Source organism: Protomyctophum parallelum, assembly GCF_964188405.1.
Source record: "Protomyctophum parallelum genome assembly, chromosome: 17".
NCBI lineage: Eukaryota > Metazoa > Chordata > Actinopteri > Myctophiformes > Myctophidae > Protomyctophum > Protomyctophum parallelum.
The window spans coordinates 22,544,486-22,561,598 of record NC_139719.1 but is presented as its reverse complement, the minus strand read 5'-3'; the positions used below and the strand labels follow the sequence as shown (position 1 = coordinate 22,561,598).

General features: G+C 45.0%; 2 protein-coding genes across 18 annotated transcripts in view; both read left to right on the top strand.

The window, feature by feature from the left end:
• The window catches only part of LOC310875129 (uncharacterized protein), an 86,026-nt gene that overhangs the window by 57,539 nt on the left and 11,374 nt on the right, over positions 1-17,113 (top strand). For 14 of the 17 annotated variants that reach the window (XM_083788227.1, XM_083788226.1, XM_083788225.1 and 11 more), the window contains 4 exons: positions 287-368; positions 12,788-12,862; positions 14,782-14,913; positions 15,405-15,548. In XM_083788227.1, the coding sequence (XP_083644353.1) occupies positions 287-368; positions 12,788-12,862; positions 14,782-14,913; positions 15,405-15,548 (433 nt within the window). The remainder of the gene's footprint in view (positions 1-286; positions 369-12,787; positions 12,863-14,781; positions 14,914-15,404; positions 15,549-17,113) is intronic. The other 3 variants (XM_083788237.1, XM_083788235.1, XM_083788236.1) reach the window with 2 other exon arrangements.
• LOC310874070 (ankyrin-3-like) lies at positions 1,950-9,070 on the top strand (the record flags this gene model as incomplete). The annotated part of the gene is made up of 3 exons (XM_083786745.1): positions 1,950-4,590; positions 5,602-7,733; positions 9,029-9,070. The coding sequence occupies 3 exons, from the start codon at positions 1,950-1,952 to the stop codon at positions 9,068-9,070; spliced, it is 4,815 nt and encodes a 1,604-aa protein (XP_083642871.1).

Sequence of the window (17,113 nt, the reverse complement as noted above, 5' to 3'; positions counted from 1 at the left end):
CCCTCCACCCAGCTGTGGTGGGGCTTGTGATTTTTCACCTGTGCCACTCGTTCTTGGATATAATAACATCAGGTTAAGGTAAAAAAGCGGTTGGTCCGGAATTCTCCTTTAGGAACATTCTCTCTTGTTTCCATAGTACAACTAAATTATACTGGATATCAAATAAGATGTTATGTTATTTGATTTAATTGATAAGGTTTTGACTGAGTGCTGTTGATTTGTCAGCCCCAATAATTCCGGGTGACCCAGCACTGATTAGGTCTATGTGTTGTTGTTATTGTTGCAGACTGAAAAGCCAGACCGACGGCATACCTTTGCATCCCTAGCCTTACGTAAGCGCTACAGCTATCTGGCCGAGCCTGCACTGAGTGAGTGTGACATTTTCACTAACAGACCTTTATGGAACTCCTAAATAATCATATAACAATGATAATAACAGACTACGTCGTTAAGACGAATTAACAATTTGATCTAACCTGTAACATTAATATCGAGACAGTAATATAGTCACATATTTCATGATTTTATGATATATATTTTCACCCCACATAACGTGCACTGTCCACCCTGCTTGTTTATGACGTGGTATATATTTTTGCATGGGCCAATGAGTATTTTACGTGTGTGTGCCTGCCCCACATTGTGAATTGCGAGTTGGTTTGATTGTTTTCTACAACTGGGTTTCATGAGTCAAGATGCAACATCAGAATTTTGCTTTGATTGCCTTACATAGCATTTTTAGAAGGACGTCAAAGTGAAATTAAGTTTTTTCATTTGATTTGCTGTTTTGTCCCCTGAGCTCTTTTTGGCTTTGTGATGCTGCAGCATTTGGGGTTCGACAAAAAGAAACTGCATGTTGGGAGGTCACAAGTATGGCTTTCTTTAAGATGCTTTTTTCACTTTTCTCTTTTATTTTTTTATTTACGTTTCTGCTTCTTGTCACCGAGGGTTAATCATTACGGCATGATATTATGGATGACAAACCTAGTGTTGCAACCAGCGTTTTGCCATAATATTATTTTCCTACATAATAACAGGAAAATGGAAACTCCTGCTGCGCTCTGTTTTATCAGAACGTCTAAATTGTGTTGCATTTTTCTTTTAATGTAGCTTTCAGAACAAACAGATAAAAGGCACTTCAAAAAGAAAGAAAAAACGGATTGAGTTTAGAGCCAGAATCCAGATGCTGACTGTAGCACATCTGAAGTCAAAACAGAGAAGTCTTTTTCGTATCTGTCCTGGTGCATTTGTCTTGCCATTTTTCTGTTGTCCATTGTTAGTCTGTGTCTTTTGACATTTATTCAACTGCTGTATGTGCTTCGACCGGCTTCTTATCCATTTGTGTTGTCCTTGTGAGTTATTGGCGGACCATAAAGCACATTGAAACGCTACTCTATTTATTTTTCAATCCAACCCGCTCACATGTCCCATCTTAGAACTTCATGAAACTACTGTTCTTTCCTTCCTTGATGCCAGGACTGCGTCACTGATCAATTCTTTCCCCTTCTGGTCTCTTCTCTTCTCGTTTTTTTGTTGTTCCTACCCTTCCCCGACATCATTTTCTGTTGCCTTTATTCTACATTCTGTTGGGTTTTTGTTTGTTCGATTTATTTTTCATCATCACAATATATGAAGAAACAACAGTTGAGCGAGGCGCATCAGCAGCAAGAACACTGCCTGCTGGTTACCCTCACAAACCTGTCTTTCCAACCAGACCTCACCCGCCATGGTCGTCTGCTCCTATTACCGTCCCTGGCCAAACAAGGCCCGCCGGACTGGGGGGTTCCGTCACCGCTGCCGGTTCACCGACAGCCTCGCCACCTGCTTCTCCACTAAAGTCCACCTGGCCCCTTTGCTCCCCGGCTTCGCCCCTCCTATACTCCCTGGGGGCCCCACCCCCTGTACCCTCCCCCTTAGCGTCTCCATCCCCCATTAGGTCTTATAGGACTATGGCTTCACCCATTAAAACTGTTGTCCAACAGGGACAGTACCCCGTCCAGGGGTCTGCCAGCCTGGTATCCTCGTGTAAACCCGGCACAGACCCGGCGTCCATCAAAAGCCTGGCTTCAGCCTACACCTCAAGGACTTCCCCGCTCCACTCATATGCCACTGGGTCTGTGTCAGACAGGTCGTCGGCTACCGTCACGACTCCAACATTGCCAAAGACAAGCATCAACATGTACAATTCTAGTCTGCCATTTAAGACAGTCCTAGGGTCTGCGGCGGCAGTGGACGCTGCTGGGGCTCTGTCCCACTCATCGGTTAAAACCCTCTCCGGCCTGTCCTCAATAAAAACGACTGTAGATTCCACACTGGCGTCGCGAGGAGGGAAGTTGTCCATCTCATCGCTGTCCTCCACTGGACAGACCACCATCGGCTCCTCTGAGCTGTCCAATGCGAACGGCTCGGCCTCGCCCTCCAAATACCCGTCGTCCTCTTCCACCCCTACGTCGCCCTCCTCGCGCGTTTTCTCCGAAAGGAGCGCCAGCCTTCAAGAGAGGATCCAGGCTACCACGCAGGCAGCCACCTCCAGCGTCAGCGCAGCCATAAACGAAGCCATAAACTCCTGCTCTGTGTCCGGTTACGGCACGCTCAAGACACACACCCCGTCGTCCCGCAGATCCACAACGTCGAGTTCAGCTTATGGCACTCTCAGGTCTGCTGGCGCCTCCACCACGGCAGTCCCCTCCAGCACCATGACCACCGTGCCCGTGTATTCCCTCGTTAACATCTTACCCGACGCTCCTATCAAACCCGGGCCGGGCTCTCTCAAAATGGCCCTGCCCGATTCCTCCCGCGCTTCCTCCGCTTCCTCCTTGTCTTTCTCTACGTGCGTGACTGCATCCAAAATGAAATCTCAAGTAAAGTCACCTCCTTTTATCACACCGACCATCATTCACCCAAATTCGACCTCCAACCAAGAGTTACTAATAGATGTAGCGGAAATGAAAGAGGATCTGATGAGAATGACTGCAATTCTCCAGACAGACACGCGCACAGCGGCTAAAACGGTTCAAACCTCACATTCCGGGACTCCTAAGGAGTCCAAGCTAGAGGATGAGGAGCCGTTTACGTTAGTGGAGAAAGTCAAAGAGGACTTAGTTAAAGTAAGTGAGATACTACAAAAGGATATATTGGGCGAACGTAAGGAGAGGACCTCATCAGATGAATGGGAGGAGTTTTCTAAAGATGAGATTGAGGAAGCACAGAGAAGTTCACTTTTTGACATGACTAGTCAAGACTTTGACTTAGCTAAGGTAGTTGATTATTTAGCAAATGATATTGGTGCTAGCTCTCTGTCCAAAATGGAAGAGATGAAATGTAGGTACGAGGAAGCGGCAAAGAGGGAAGGGGAGGGAGAAGAGAAACAGAAACGGCTCCTCAAAATACAGGAGCACAAGCTCAAAATGCCGCCGCCGGGCTCGGGTATGCACAAGTCTCCCTCGGAGAAGGACCTAAGCAAGCTTGCGGAATCATATCAGGGAACTGATGCCATTTTGGAATCACCAGAGGACCTGTCACATGAGCAGGACAAGAGCCCTCTGTCGGACAGCGGGTTTGAGACGAGGAGTGAAAAGACTCCTTCTGCTCCTCAGAGCGCAGAGAGCACAGGACCTAATCCTCTCTTTGCAGACGTTCCTATTCCTCCCTGCGTTACGGAATCAAGGACAGAAATGGTCCACATCAGGAGCTATGAGCAGCCCGATGAGCTCGGAGAGCCTGCACTGATGGAAGAAGCTGCATCTGCCATCCCTTCTATAGAACCAGAGGCAGCCTCGCCGTGCACCATCAAGGACAAAGTCAAAGCCTTACAGTTAAAAATGTCCGACGAGGACTCCATGCTGAGCAAAAGCATGTGTCTCAAAGAGGAGACACATATTACTACTACCACAAGAATGGTTTATCACAAGCCTCAGCTTACTGATGGGGCAGAGAGGCTAGAGGAAAGTATGTCAGTTAGAGACATCATGAAAGCTTTCCAGTCAGGTAGGGACCCATCTAAAGAACTAGCAGGGCTGTTTGAACACAAAGCAGGTCAGGATTCTATAAAAGGTGATGAACTCACGCCTAGATTCCTTGACCAAGACAATAAATCTAAACCTAAAGTTGAGAGGATAATAGAAGTGCATATAGAAAAGGGTCATAGTGCGGCAGAGCCAACAGGGCTCTTTATCAGGGAGACCAAGAAACACCCTGAGCTTTATGTTTATAAAGGGGACCGGGGGATTAAAGAACTTCCCGAATTTGATGAGACCCATCAGTTAGAGGAGGAGCTCACTGCAGAGGAATCCCTGCCCTCCTTCCTGGAGACATCTCGCGTCAACACCCCCATGTCACAGGAGGAGGACAGCCGTCCAAATTCTGCCCAGCTCATAGCTGACGACTCGTACAAAGCCCTGAAGCTGTTGAGTCAGCATTCCTTAGAGTACTGTGACGATGAGCTCTCAGAGTTCAGGGGGGAATCGTACAGGTTTGCAGAGAAAATGCTCCTCTCTGAGAAACTGTCGCACTCTGACACTGAGGATTCAGCAGTGGCAGCTGATCAAACACGCCACCCCACCTCTGAGGAGGCCAGTGGCCACAGCTCAGGTAACTTTAATCAGCAGCAGCGTGGGTTTAAGTCATCAAAAGATGGGTCCCCTAAATCAGGTAAATTCTCTTCACACAGGGATGAACAATCCCAGTTTGATAAAGTGACAGTGCTGCATTACTCCACAGAGCCGGGTAGCCCAAAACATGCAGTCTGGATGCGATTCACGGAAGACAAGCATGACCGGAGTAGAGATAAACTCCTTTATGAGGACAGGGTAGACCAATCTGTGAAGGAAGCTGAAGAAAAACTGAGCGAGGTCTCTCAGTTCTTTCGTGACAAAACCGAGAAGCTCAATGTTGAGCTTCAGTCTCCCGAGAAGAAGCCTTTAAAAAGAGAGTCAAGGGAAACCAGATCGGGGCCCAGCTCAACCTGCAGCAGCCCGGAAAAGACGCAAAAAAAGCCACAGACAGAAAGCAAGCTACGGGAGCCCTCTGTCAGCAAAATGTTTGGAAGCTCCACAGTGACTGAAAGGAAAAGCTCTAGCTTACCTAGCAGTCCTGAGAAAAGTACACTCTCTCGACACAGCGAGGATAAAATCTCAACTAGTCCAACTAAAAAGATTCCTCCACCCGTGCAGCCTAAACCTTCAATGAAAAAAATACAGGAAAGTAAACTTCCTGTCTACCAGCTTTTCAGCAGCGGAAAAACCTCAAAAGCATCTGAGGCATCTGATGAGGCAAGCCCGAAAAAGAGTAACGAGAGAGCTAAAGACGCTGCCACAGACATCAATAAACCCATTTCAACATCGCCAACCTCTCAAACCTCAAAACAGACAGGAGAACACCTGTCCAATAAGAACATTCCAGAGGTCTCTCCTCAAAAACAAATGAGAGACACAGAGAAAGAGAAGTTGAAGGGTAAAGGGAGAGATAGTAATGTCACTGCTATTCAGGAAATTACTGAAAGCAATAAAAAAGTATTTCCAACTGCCACTGACACTACAAATGAGAAATGTATTGACGCTAAGCAAGCCAGGAAAACTGAACCTGTCTCCAAAACAAAAGCAGCTGCCCAAATTGAGATGGTAGGAAAAGACAGTGAGGAACCAATGAACAAAAACCTCAGAAAAAAGACAGAATCACACATTCCTGTCAGGACAGCATCTGTTGCCCTTGACAATGAGGCTCCAAAGAAACAGACAACAACTAAGCCATCTCACATACCTACATTGGCTAAGAGTAGAATACAGACGAACACAGTCACAACCCCAATAAAAACGGAAGAGAATGTGACTAATGACACATTTGAAATTCTTGATAATGCACCCAGAGACTCAAACTCCAATAGCTTCCCTAGCCCTCAAGAAACACTGGAGAAAGTCATAGCTGTTCCTGTTGCCGCAACAACCAAAGAAAACTTTAAGGGTGTCAAAACACTACCCGTTTATGTCAGCTGTGTTCAGGTGGGCAGGCAAGCAGAGAGGGAGGCTAGGGGGACTGTGTACACGGTTAAACAGAGAACCGGCTTAGCGCTCAGTCCCGTAAGCCCAGACGATGACACACTAGAGCAGGTTTCGTTCATAGACAGCTCAGGGAGAAGCCCTGTCACGCCAGACACCCCTAGCTCAGAGGAGGTTAGCTATGACCTAACATGCAGGACTCCAGACGGCTTCATGGGGTTACCTAGCAGGACTGCCAGTCCCATCATGGAGGTCTCGGAGGAGGCGGAGTTCTCTTTCAAAGATGCCTTGCCAAAGAGACCCGTCACCCAAGCAGACCGTGATAATGCTAATCAGCGGGAAACTAAAGCTAACGATAACGAGCCGCGATTGACAATTGATCATCAGGAAACAAAAGCTAATGATAACGAGCTAGAATTAACACCTGCAAATGTCTCGCTAGGTGACACAACGGAAGAGGAGCCACAGCAAGGCTCAAAAGACAAAGGTGTTGCATATATTGAGTTCCCCCCTCCTCCCCCTCTGGACTCTGCCTCGGAAAAATCGGACACAGAGAAGAAAGGTAGCTGTGCTTCGTCCGAGACAGAGACTGAGATGATGGAAGTGAACTTGCAGGAGGAGCACGATAAGCACCTCCTGAGAGAACCGATCATACGTATCCAGCCACCCTCCCCGGTGCATGGTGAGGGTGATGACTGTCAATCTAATGGTGAGGAGGATGAGGACGAGGGCTCAGTGTTCCACCCCATCCCCTCTAAGAAGTTCACTTTCAAAGTCCCTGAGGAGGAGGACAAAGAGAAGAAAGAGAAGGGATCTAAACTCAAAAAGAACGACAAAAATGGAAACCATAAAGAAACAAATGGTGGAACCAATGGCTCCAGTGCCAATGGTACTGGTAATGGTTCCAATGGTAATGGTAAAGGCTCACCGCCGGATTACGATTCTGAGCAGAATGGAAATGACCAGTCAATAACGGACTGTTCCATAGCCACAACAGCAGAGTTCTCTCATGACACGGATGCAACGGAGATAGACTCCCTGGACGGATATGAGCTTCAGGACGAGGACGATGGCCTGTGTGAGCAGGCAGACTCGAAGCTCTTCGGCCTGCCCGAGAGCAGGAGAGATGTCTGGGCATCGGACTCGTTCAGGTCCTGCGACCGCTCTTTCCCCCAGAGCAAACTGGAGGTCATTGAAGAGGAGAAGTCTCCAGAGGAGTGTCAAAAGGACACTCCTAACGGAGACTTCCCCTCAGATAGAGGGAAGGATGTTATTAAAGATGGTGTCAAAAAGGAGGAACAAAAGCCCTCAGATAGAGAGGGATTCTCAGATACTTATTTTAGTTACAAACTAGACGAGGAGTTTAACTCTCCCTTTAAGACTGTAGCCACTAAAGGGCTGGACTTTGACCCCTGGTCCTCTAAAGGCGGGGAAGACGAGGGCATGGACATGGCAGGCACACAGGACAGCACCGGTGAGCCAAAGCCATTTGGACTGGCCGTCGACGACCAGTCTCAAGCCACTACGCCTGACACGACCCCGGCCCGAACGCCGACGGACGATAGCACGCCGACAAGCGAGCCGAATCCATTCCCCTTCCATGAAGGGAAGATGTTTGAGATGACGCGCAGTGGTGCAATTGACATGAGCAAGAGGGACATGGTGGAAGAGAGGCTTCAGTTTTTTCAGATCGGTGAGCATTATCATTCCTCGGGCAGGTACAACGTTAGGGCCTCAGAGGCAAGAGCCTTACAAGAGACACAAATAAGTCAGATTAACACACAGGCCCTCACAGACACCTCAGCAGTCCCTCAGGTCTCCATTCAGACTACTACAGTCCGACTGGACAGATCAAATGGGAATGGCAGTGGCAATGTGTGCACAGATTCAGCCCTTAGCAGCGAGTCTAAATTCTCCACATTCAGAATAGGATTCAAGTTGTCATCTGATAAGAACTCTGACTCGAAGAAGGAATCAGATGGCAGTTGTAGTTCTAGAACAAGCACTTTTGATCATTCTAATTGCATAGCCTCAGGAACAAGTGTAAATAATTCAAATTCTGTAGCTTCATACAATTCTGATTATTCCTATTCTTGGACACCAGTCTCGACAGACTACTATAGAAATTCTAGAACATCAAGCAGTATGGATAATTCCTCAAATACCAGCATTCTACCAGGCACATCAGAACAGACGGATTTGTCTGATTGGGCCAGAGAGATTGCGAACACTTACTACCAAAGCACACACACTGCACCTTCTCCTCAGAGCATAAATTCCCAAGCAGGGAACAGCAATAAAAATAGCAACGTCCACGTCTCCCATAATGTCTATGCTAACTTCACTCAGCCCGTGTTCAGCTTGTTGCCTTCTTCAGAGCCAACGTTACAGCAGGTCAGCAGAGTGGAGGCAGGCTTCAGCAAGCTAGAGGAGAACAGCAGAGAGAATAGATCCAAAGACGTCAAAAGTCACATATGCAAATCCAGGTTACCAGCGAGGGCGCCTAGCTACAAACTATGCAGTCAAAGTCAGCCGACAGGGAAACAAAAGCCAAAAGCTAATGTAGGGAAATATGATTCCTATAGAGTCAGGGAAAGATTGGACCCATTTGATAAAGTAGCGCCTAAATCCAGAATCCCAGTGATGCGGGCAAAGAAACACTCTCCCACTTTGTCGAGACATAAACAGGTTACAAGCACATCTGTGGTCATTAACAGAAATACTAAAGCTACCCACCATAATAAAAAGCCAGTAACTGACGTGTCCAAGCTCAAATCCAACAGTTTAGCAAAAAACCCAGGCAAAAGCACCAGTGTTCATATAGGCAGAAATAACGGCGTTACCCTCTCGGGAAACCTTAAAACCAAACATATCAGTAGCCAGGTAGCCAACACTGTGGGTCAAACCCTCCACAAGAACGGGGAGTCAAAGTTAGCCGAGGGAACGCCCAGTGACAATGAAGGGAGCAGCAGCCACAGCAGCACATCCAGAAACACTTCCCCCACCTCCACCTCTACCTCCACCTCTACCACCAGCACCACCACCACCACCACCACCACACCGTCAAGGTCCGCTAGAGGCCTGAGAGCTGAGGTTGAGCAAGCCAGCATTGAGAGGAGGAGCAGGAGGAAGAGTAGGCGGACTTGCGGAGGGAAGGAGCAATGCGAGAAGGAGGAAGGGAGTCAGGTTGATCAGCCAATCACGGTTCCTGTTGCGGCAAACGAGACTAGTTTGTAAACCCTTTCTAATCGCTTAATCTTCTATCTATCTTTCTCTCTTGAGATGCATGTCGCCGTTGTGGGTGCCTTGTGATGTGACGTGCTAAGTGTACGTAGTTGTCACTTCTTCCTGTGATTCTCTTCGTCCCTGTCTTGTGCTGTCTGAAATGGGGCGTACAGTAGAAGCCCCGCTTAAAGATGCAGAGTGAGAGACGCGTGTGGCACAATCGACAACACGCCATATTGTCCTGTACCAAGAAAACGCAAAAGAAATAATGTTGAGTAGAGTAAAAAAAAGACAAAAATAAATATGCTAAGACGTTAAAGCATGGGGAGGGATATATCATTTAAAGAAAAGAGTAGTAGCAGAATGTAATCAATATATTCAAAAAGACACTAATGTCAGTATAAGCTATTTACTCGGAACTGAACAAAATCTTAAAAATCTGGTTAAATTTAATTCACTGTTAGAATGGAAAGTGCTTAAAAAAATATCATACGCTGCCTAGAGTATCTTAACCAAGCATGGGTTGCTTTTCACTGAAGCCTGCACACCCTGCTTTGCCACAATGGACTGTCAACATATCACTTTGCTAGCACGCCCAGTGCATGGGTGTAGAGTCAACAGTATGTAATCCACTTCCATGACTACTAGTCCAGGTTTTACAGAATAACCACACGCATGTCTAGTTACTAGTTAGAAAGCCGCATAGACACAGTGATTACCCAGCACCACACACCCACACACACACACACACACACACACACACACACACACACACCACACAACTTGATGAAGATAGGAATATGAGACATAGATGTGTCAGACATGTGATCTTGTGTCTGTTCTCTGGTCCGCTTGCCTGGTTTGTATATATATTATCTGGTGGTACTGTCGTTCTCCATTGACGCTGTGAAAACAATTCAAAGGCCCAACAACCAAGTCACATGTAAGCCAGATGACCCAAAATAATGATATTGACCAGGGTCCTTCACCTGTAAATAAGATGAACAGGTGAAGCAAGTTTACATGTGGTTTCAAGCTGTGGCAATGAATTGTTTTTATCAGCTGTGAGATGTGTTGCTTGATGGTAGAATTAATAGTGAGATAGTGAGAATGACATTCTATACAAAGCTCTGTAAACTCTTACCACTACTACTACTACTACTACTACTACTACTCAACATAAAATATTCTAGCATGTTTGCAAATGTATATTTCATTTCCCCTTTTCTGGCCTTTACGATCTTCATAATTACATTTACCTGTTAGGTAAATGTAATTATAATTGCCCCATTGTCTCTAGAGCAATTATTTTTTGTAATCAAACATTTGAATGCAATCTAGTAAAGTCGAATGTTTGAAACCCTTAGTTTAATTATTACAATACTGTATCCTGACCTGAGGATTAAATAGCTTGGAGATGCTTATGAACATATTCATTATGAACCGATGCTGGCTCGCATCTATACCTCAGTATGTACAGTAGTTACTATCCAACCCTGAATCAGTGGGGCCAGAACAGGCAGTGTTAAGGTGGTTGCACACTGGGCACGTTTGTCGGAAAACCGACGGAAAAACGCCACTAAAAATCCGAAAAACGCAGCCAGTGTGCAGGGACCTTTAGAGTCTGTTTTCCAGATTGTCATATATATTTATCTTCAACACAATGCCATATTAGAGTCTAAACTGGAACAACGCTGAGCTGAAGTTGGTCCTTTTTGGTTTACTCTCCTGCAGGGTGAGTTCAAACCCATTCAGGACGGGGGAACCTCTTTTGGTGTTTTCAGGATTATGTCATACTTTAGCTATTGAAAAATAGCATATCTACAGTACAACGAGCTTGTAGATCTGCTATTTTTGAAAAATACAAATGTGGCACAAATCTTCAGAGCAATCTTTGCTTCTGGGGGGTCCCTGGAACAACATATTTTCAGATTGGGGTCGGCGGCCAATTATATATAGTTTCTGACATAGAAACTATATATAATGACATCTGAAAACTCAGGATTTAGAAGACATTTGTAGAATTTGGTCTCAGGTCTAAATGGGTTAAGATAATCTACTTATGCTGTCCTCATTGGTGAAGCTAAGTGGAGGAGGGGTAGAAGGATTTCTTTTAAAAATGCATGAATGAAGACACGGGTCATTTAGAGTTAGCACAGGAAGACTATTGCAGTCCGATTGTAGTGGCAATGTTTTAGCAGCACCAGAAAACTAAGGCCCCGACTGACTTGTACTGGGTTGCACGCTAGTGTCATGTACCGAAACTATAGCAATCTACAATCTCATAAAAGATTGCGTCACGACACGCTGTGAGCTTGTAGATGAATAGTTTTTGGTGTGTGACACTGCGTGCAACCCAGTATAAATCATGGGTAAGAAGTGGAAGTGTCAAAACTGGCATGAGCCGAGCCATGCACCAGCTCTGGTTTCAAGGAAACGTTAGCTAAGCACTGGTAATGGCAGAGTGGAGAGAGCACACACTCTAACATAAAGCGAGTGTATGTAACCACCATGCAATACACTGGAGATACACACATAGTCACGTACAGTACAGACAATACACTGTCAAATCCAGGGTTTTACACACATTTTAGTGAGTAGGTGTAGCTTCTGTTTTGCCATGGTTGAGTGTCATATGAGCAGCTATGTGTAATACCCCTCATGCAAAGCAAGTGCTGCATTCTGGATGGAATGTTCTAGTTTAACCCTTTATAACCCGGGAAAGCATCAGTGCGATTTTAGATTTTTGCGTTGGCTAGCTATTTAAACATAGCAGATAATATACAAGCTCACAGCTTGCACATCTGCTATTTATGAACAGTTTTGAAACAATCTTGTGAGAAGTTGAACTACTGATTTAGAAGGCACTTGTAGAATCGGCCTCGAGCTGAGATGGAAGATGACTCTACAGCAGTATTCCCAACCTTGCGGGCCGTGAGGTTGTTGCAAGTTGGCCCCCAAATAATAGGCAAAACACAAAGATTTAATCATAATTTAACAGTAATATAAAATAAAATAAAACCTTGAATATGAGATTTAATTGTGATAACGGATAAATAGGAATTTGTACTATGCTGCTGTAGTAACACTGATCCAAGCTGGAACACAATCAACGAACTGATGCTCTGAAAAGGCACCCAAGGCCACACATCTGAACCACCAAGTGGGCCCTGACCCAGAAAAGGGTTGAGAACTACTGCTGTACATCTTGCCCAAGCAGCCGAGAGCGGCCTCTGGCATGGTGGATATCAGCAGGAACAGGTTGTGTCCTCAACACCGTCCCTGCATTACAGTCGCTGCTTCAGAATGCCACCTAGATACAAGAATGTATGCAAACAGTCCCCCTCCCCTCCAAAAAAGACCCACTTCAGTTCACAGTTCACAGTCATTATTCTCCACTGCGGAGTCCAATCTGACGACAAACCATTTTGCGTTCCTAATTGTCTACACACGCATTATGGCACATGCACAACAATCCCATACTTTTTGTCTTTCTGATTTTTTGTTTAACCTGCTGGTTGAGGTGTTTTAACAGATTTGTCACCTGACCCCCTCCCCTTCAACCATAGGCCCACAGAGTCCCTGTGAGAGAACAGACCTCCGCATGGCCATAGTGGCTGATCACCTTGGCCTCAGCTGGACTGGTGAGTGTGCTTCACATGCATTCATAAACACACACGTGCATCCATATCAAACACACCGGGACACCTATTCTCCTGCATCTTTCTCATCTCATTCCTCTCTGTGTATATTTTCTCTCGTCGCTCTCACAGCTCTCACAAAGAGTAATACAATTAATGGACTGGAAATGAAAACATATTGTAACCCAGCGCTGGAGCTACATGAACTTCAATTCACTTGAATTTTAATCTTCTAAATGGAAAATGGATTGTGGTTTATGACAGGAGGTCTCCTCTATTGTTTGACATGCCAGCCTTAGCATGCCTTCAGTGTAGAACGTGTGAGTAAAATCCACTTAATTAATTCAGTGGAGTGGGCAGGGTCTATGGGCTGGATCCAAGCTATGAAATTGCATGATTAGATCGTTTATCATAGATTATATAGTCTTCGCTGCCATCTAGTGGAGGTATTATGTAGTGAGTACTTGGCTCAGCAACAAAACACTGCAGTGGCACACATTTACATCATGACGCAAAAGGAAATTCTGCAAAACATAATACAAATAACACATCTACAAATGAGTACACATACAGTACAGAGGGCAATGAATATCACAAATTGCATTCTCACATTGACCCTGGCATTTAAATCGTATCTATGCATATATTTTATGCAATATTTGATATATATATGAACTTTTAACTATCATTCCATGTAGTCAAAGACATGATCGCATTAAATCTGCACACAGGTGAAAGACACATGTTGTTATTATTCACTTCATTAGTGAATGTTTTTGTCGCCTGTACTCTGCATGAGTGTGTGTGTGTGTGTGTGTGTGTGTGTGTGTGTGTGTGTGTGTGTGTGTGTGTGTGTGTGTGTGTGTGTGTGTGTGTGTGTGTGTGTGTGTGTGTGTGTGTGTGTGTGTGTGTGTGTGTGTGTGTGTGTGAGAGAGAGAGAGGGAGGGGGGGGGGGGGGGTATTGGTGTGATATGGGTGTGCCCTCTGCAGTGTGCCCATCCCTGTCCGCCTGCACTGCAGTAACGCCTACGCATGTTTGAGTTTGAGTGAGTGTGTGCCTGTGTGGGTATGTGTGTGTGCATGAGCGTGCATAATTGTGTGTGGACAAACATGCACACACTTGTGTGTGTGCGTGCGTGCACGTGTGCAACTGTGCGTGGTGCGTGTGTATTGGGTAAGTGAGGGTATGTCCATCTTGCGTCCCCACCCCAGTGTTGTGTTGTGCATGCGAGTATGGACTCAGCAGAGGCAGCTTGGAATCTAATCTATATTTAATGTGTGCACTGTGCTCCGGTGGAGAGAAGCAGGCAGTGCGCATGGTGTTGTTTATAACCAGTGTGTTCTACTGGAGGACATAGCTATAGATACTTCATACCACTATCTTATGAAGAGGTTATTTCTAGACAAAGTTCATATACTGTGCAGAGTGTATCGTTCTACACTGGATAAAAGCAGGTCCAAGCTGCTCGTTAGTGAGCTTGCAGATGTGCTATTTTCTCAGAATGTCCGCCTATTTTCTCTGAATGTTGGCCTATTATGACATGCCAGAATTATAAATTGGGGCGCTAGGTTTCATGTTGTTACAGCTTGGGTTTATAGGCTAATGTGTATATTGGTGCTGCATGAATCCTAACCAGTCATGATAAGGATGTCTTATTTCCTCTGCATATATACTATATGCCTTTGCGTACACCATTTCATCCTGCCTTACATACTGTGAGCTTTTTGGGGGGAAGGGGCTGGGGGTTGTTGTTACCATTTAGCTTCGGTAAAAGAACGCTGTACATTCTGACTATGTACATTAAGCAGTTTAATCCCCACGAGCTAGACAGAGCCACACAACATTTTATGGGTTTGTTTGTTTGTTTGTCTGGAGGGTGTCTGTACTGATTTCCTGCATGTTGTTTGTTGCTTTTCCACAGAGCTCGCCAGGGAGCTGGACTTCTCTGTGGAGGAGATAAACCACATCAGAGTGGATAACCCCAACTCCCTGACGGCACAGAGCTTCATGCTGCTGAAGAAGTGGGTGCACAGGGATGGTAAAAATGCCACAAGTAAGTCGCCTGTACTCAGCGTGAGTGAGTGTGTGTGTGTGTGTGTGTGTGTGTGTGTGTGTGTGTGTGTGTGTGTGTGTGTGTGTGTGTGTGTGTGTGTGTGTGTGTGTGTGTGTGTGTGTGTGTGTGTGTGTGTGTGTGTGTGTGTGTGTGTGCGTGTGTGTGCGTGCGTGCGTGCGCACGCATGAAAGTCTGTGTGTATGAAGGCTGCGGCTGCAGTAGCCACACCTTAGTCAATAAATTAAAATGACTAGTGCCGCTGGCTGGGCAAATTCCTTGTAGATCTCTGTCTGAGATACAGGCCATGTAGTATGTGTGCATCTGTGTTTGTGTGAAATCACTGTGGACAAGAATATGTGATATTATAATATATACAGTAAAATAGTTCTCTGTACTTTTCAACATTTTGTGAAATAATAATAGTCATCTTGTCATTATGATATTATATTAAGTCTGTGTCTCTCTCTCTCTCTCCTTTTCTCTCTCCATAGCGGATGCCTTAACCGCAGTGCTGACAAAGATCAATCGGTTGGATATTGTGACTTTGCTGGAAGGGCCCATATTTGACTATGGTAACATTTCAGGCACACGGTGTTTTGCCGATGATAACGCAGTATTCCTGGATCAGTCCGATGGTAAAGTGTAGCCCCACCCTATAGCTGAACTCTTCTCAGTCTGTCTCTCGGTCTATTCTTCCTTCACCCCTTCTTTATTTCATCTCTCAGCCAGATAGACAGACCTGTCTTGTGTAACACAAACGCAGAACCAATGAGGCTTGACGGTCCAATACGAGTTAACAGACGATCAGTGCCTTTACTGATCCAACATAAGCTGAGTTAAACCAACCAAAAGCAACAAAGCGTTATTATCAGATTGATTTCTACTCCCATCGTATCACAACGCAATCTCTCCCAGGAGTCCCACTTGTTTACTGATATGGGGCAATTACCACTCGTGCTCATTGGTAAATTAATGGCAAATTGTGTGATTATTTTTGTTTTCCTTTTTTGATGATTCTTTTTTTTGATGATTATTGATTTCAGTATTATTATTGATTTAATCATACCCCCTTTAGCTTTCTAGATTTACTGCCATTTTCTTTGTGACATAAATTGAACGCATGGTAACAGGAAATCCTAGACAACACATGGGGGGCATGAGACGCTGGAGTATTGCCAGATTTTTACTTGGCTGCACATCATGCTGTCACACACTGGAAATATTAGATCCACACGCTCACAACACCCTGCTGTTGTGGCATGTTGCGGGATTGTAGATCTTCTATTTTCAGTGCATGACACCGGCGCGCAGCTAAACATAAATCAGGCTTTTGTGTGACTGTACCGTAATGTGTAGAATATACTACAGCATGATGCTTCAGCAAACGCAAGCATTTGATGAATTAAAACTCTTTCCCATCTTGGTGAGCTTGCTGTTTTAAGGCTAGGAAGGCACGTTTCAGATGGGTTATGGTTTTGTGTCATCATTTGGTTCAATAGTTATGTTTATATCACAAATATCACAAATTTGAAATTCCTACTGCCCCAGCAGCTGTCATATCTGTATTCATTAAATTTGCATCCAAGTATGGTTGTGCGATACGTGAAAACATAATTATAACAACCAAGTTACTACAGTGGCTTGTTCGCTTTATGCAGTATGGCAAATGTCTTTCTTTCTCTCTCTTTCTATCTCTCTCTCTCTCTCTCTCTTTAATGAAAATGTATTGTGGTAGCTAACTTTCTCTAGATGTGATAGAGTGAGAACCGTTTCAGAGAATTAATTTGTCCGTCACGCCAGATAGATTCAATATACATACTCACATACACAGATTAGCCCTAGATATAGAAAGAAACAATATTGAGAAAATAGCTAATTGTCTTCATTCACCCTGTGCTGACCCGTACACTAATGCTCCTCAGATACCTTTATTCGAACAAAAGACAACGTTTTGACTCTGCTGGTGATGTCAACATCGTCTTTTATTCTAATAAATATTACTGTGGAGAATTATATAATGTGTGATCAGCGTCAATGTGAACAGAATCTAGAATCTAATAATCTATGCACCCTTCATTGATTCATGGCTCAAAACTAGGAGGTGGCATGCTAGATAGAGTCTATTCTACTGCAAAGGTGGTAATTGAACAAAGAAACCCCCACAGTGCTTAAATCAGTAGTTGAACACGGCCTGAGCCTT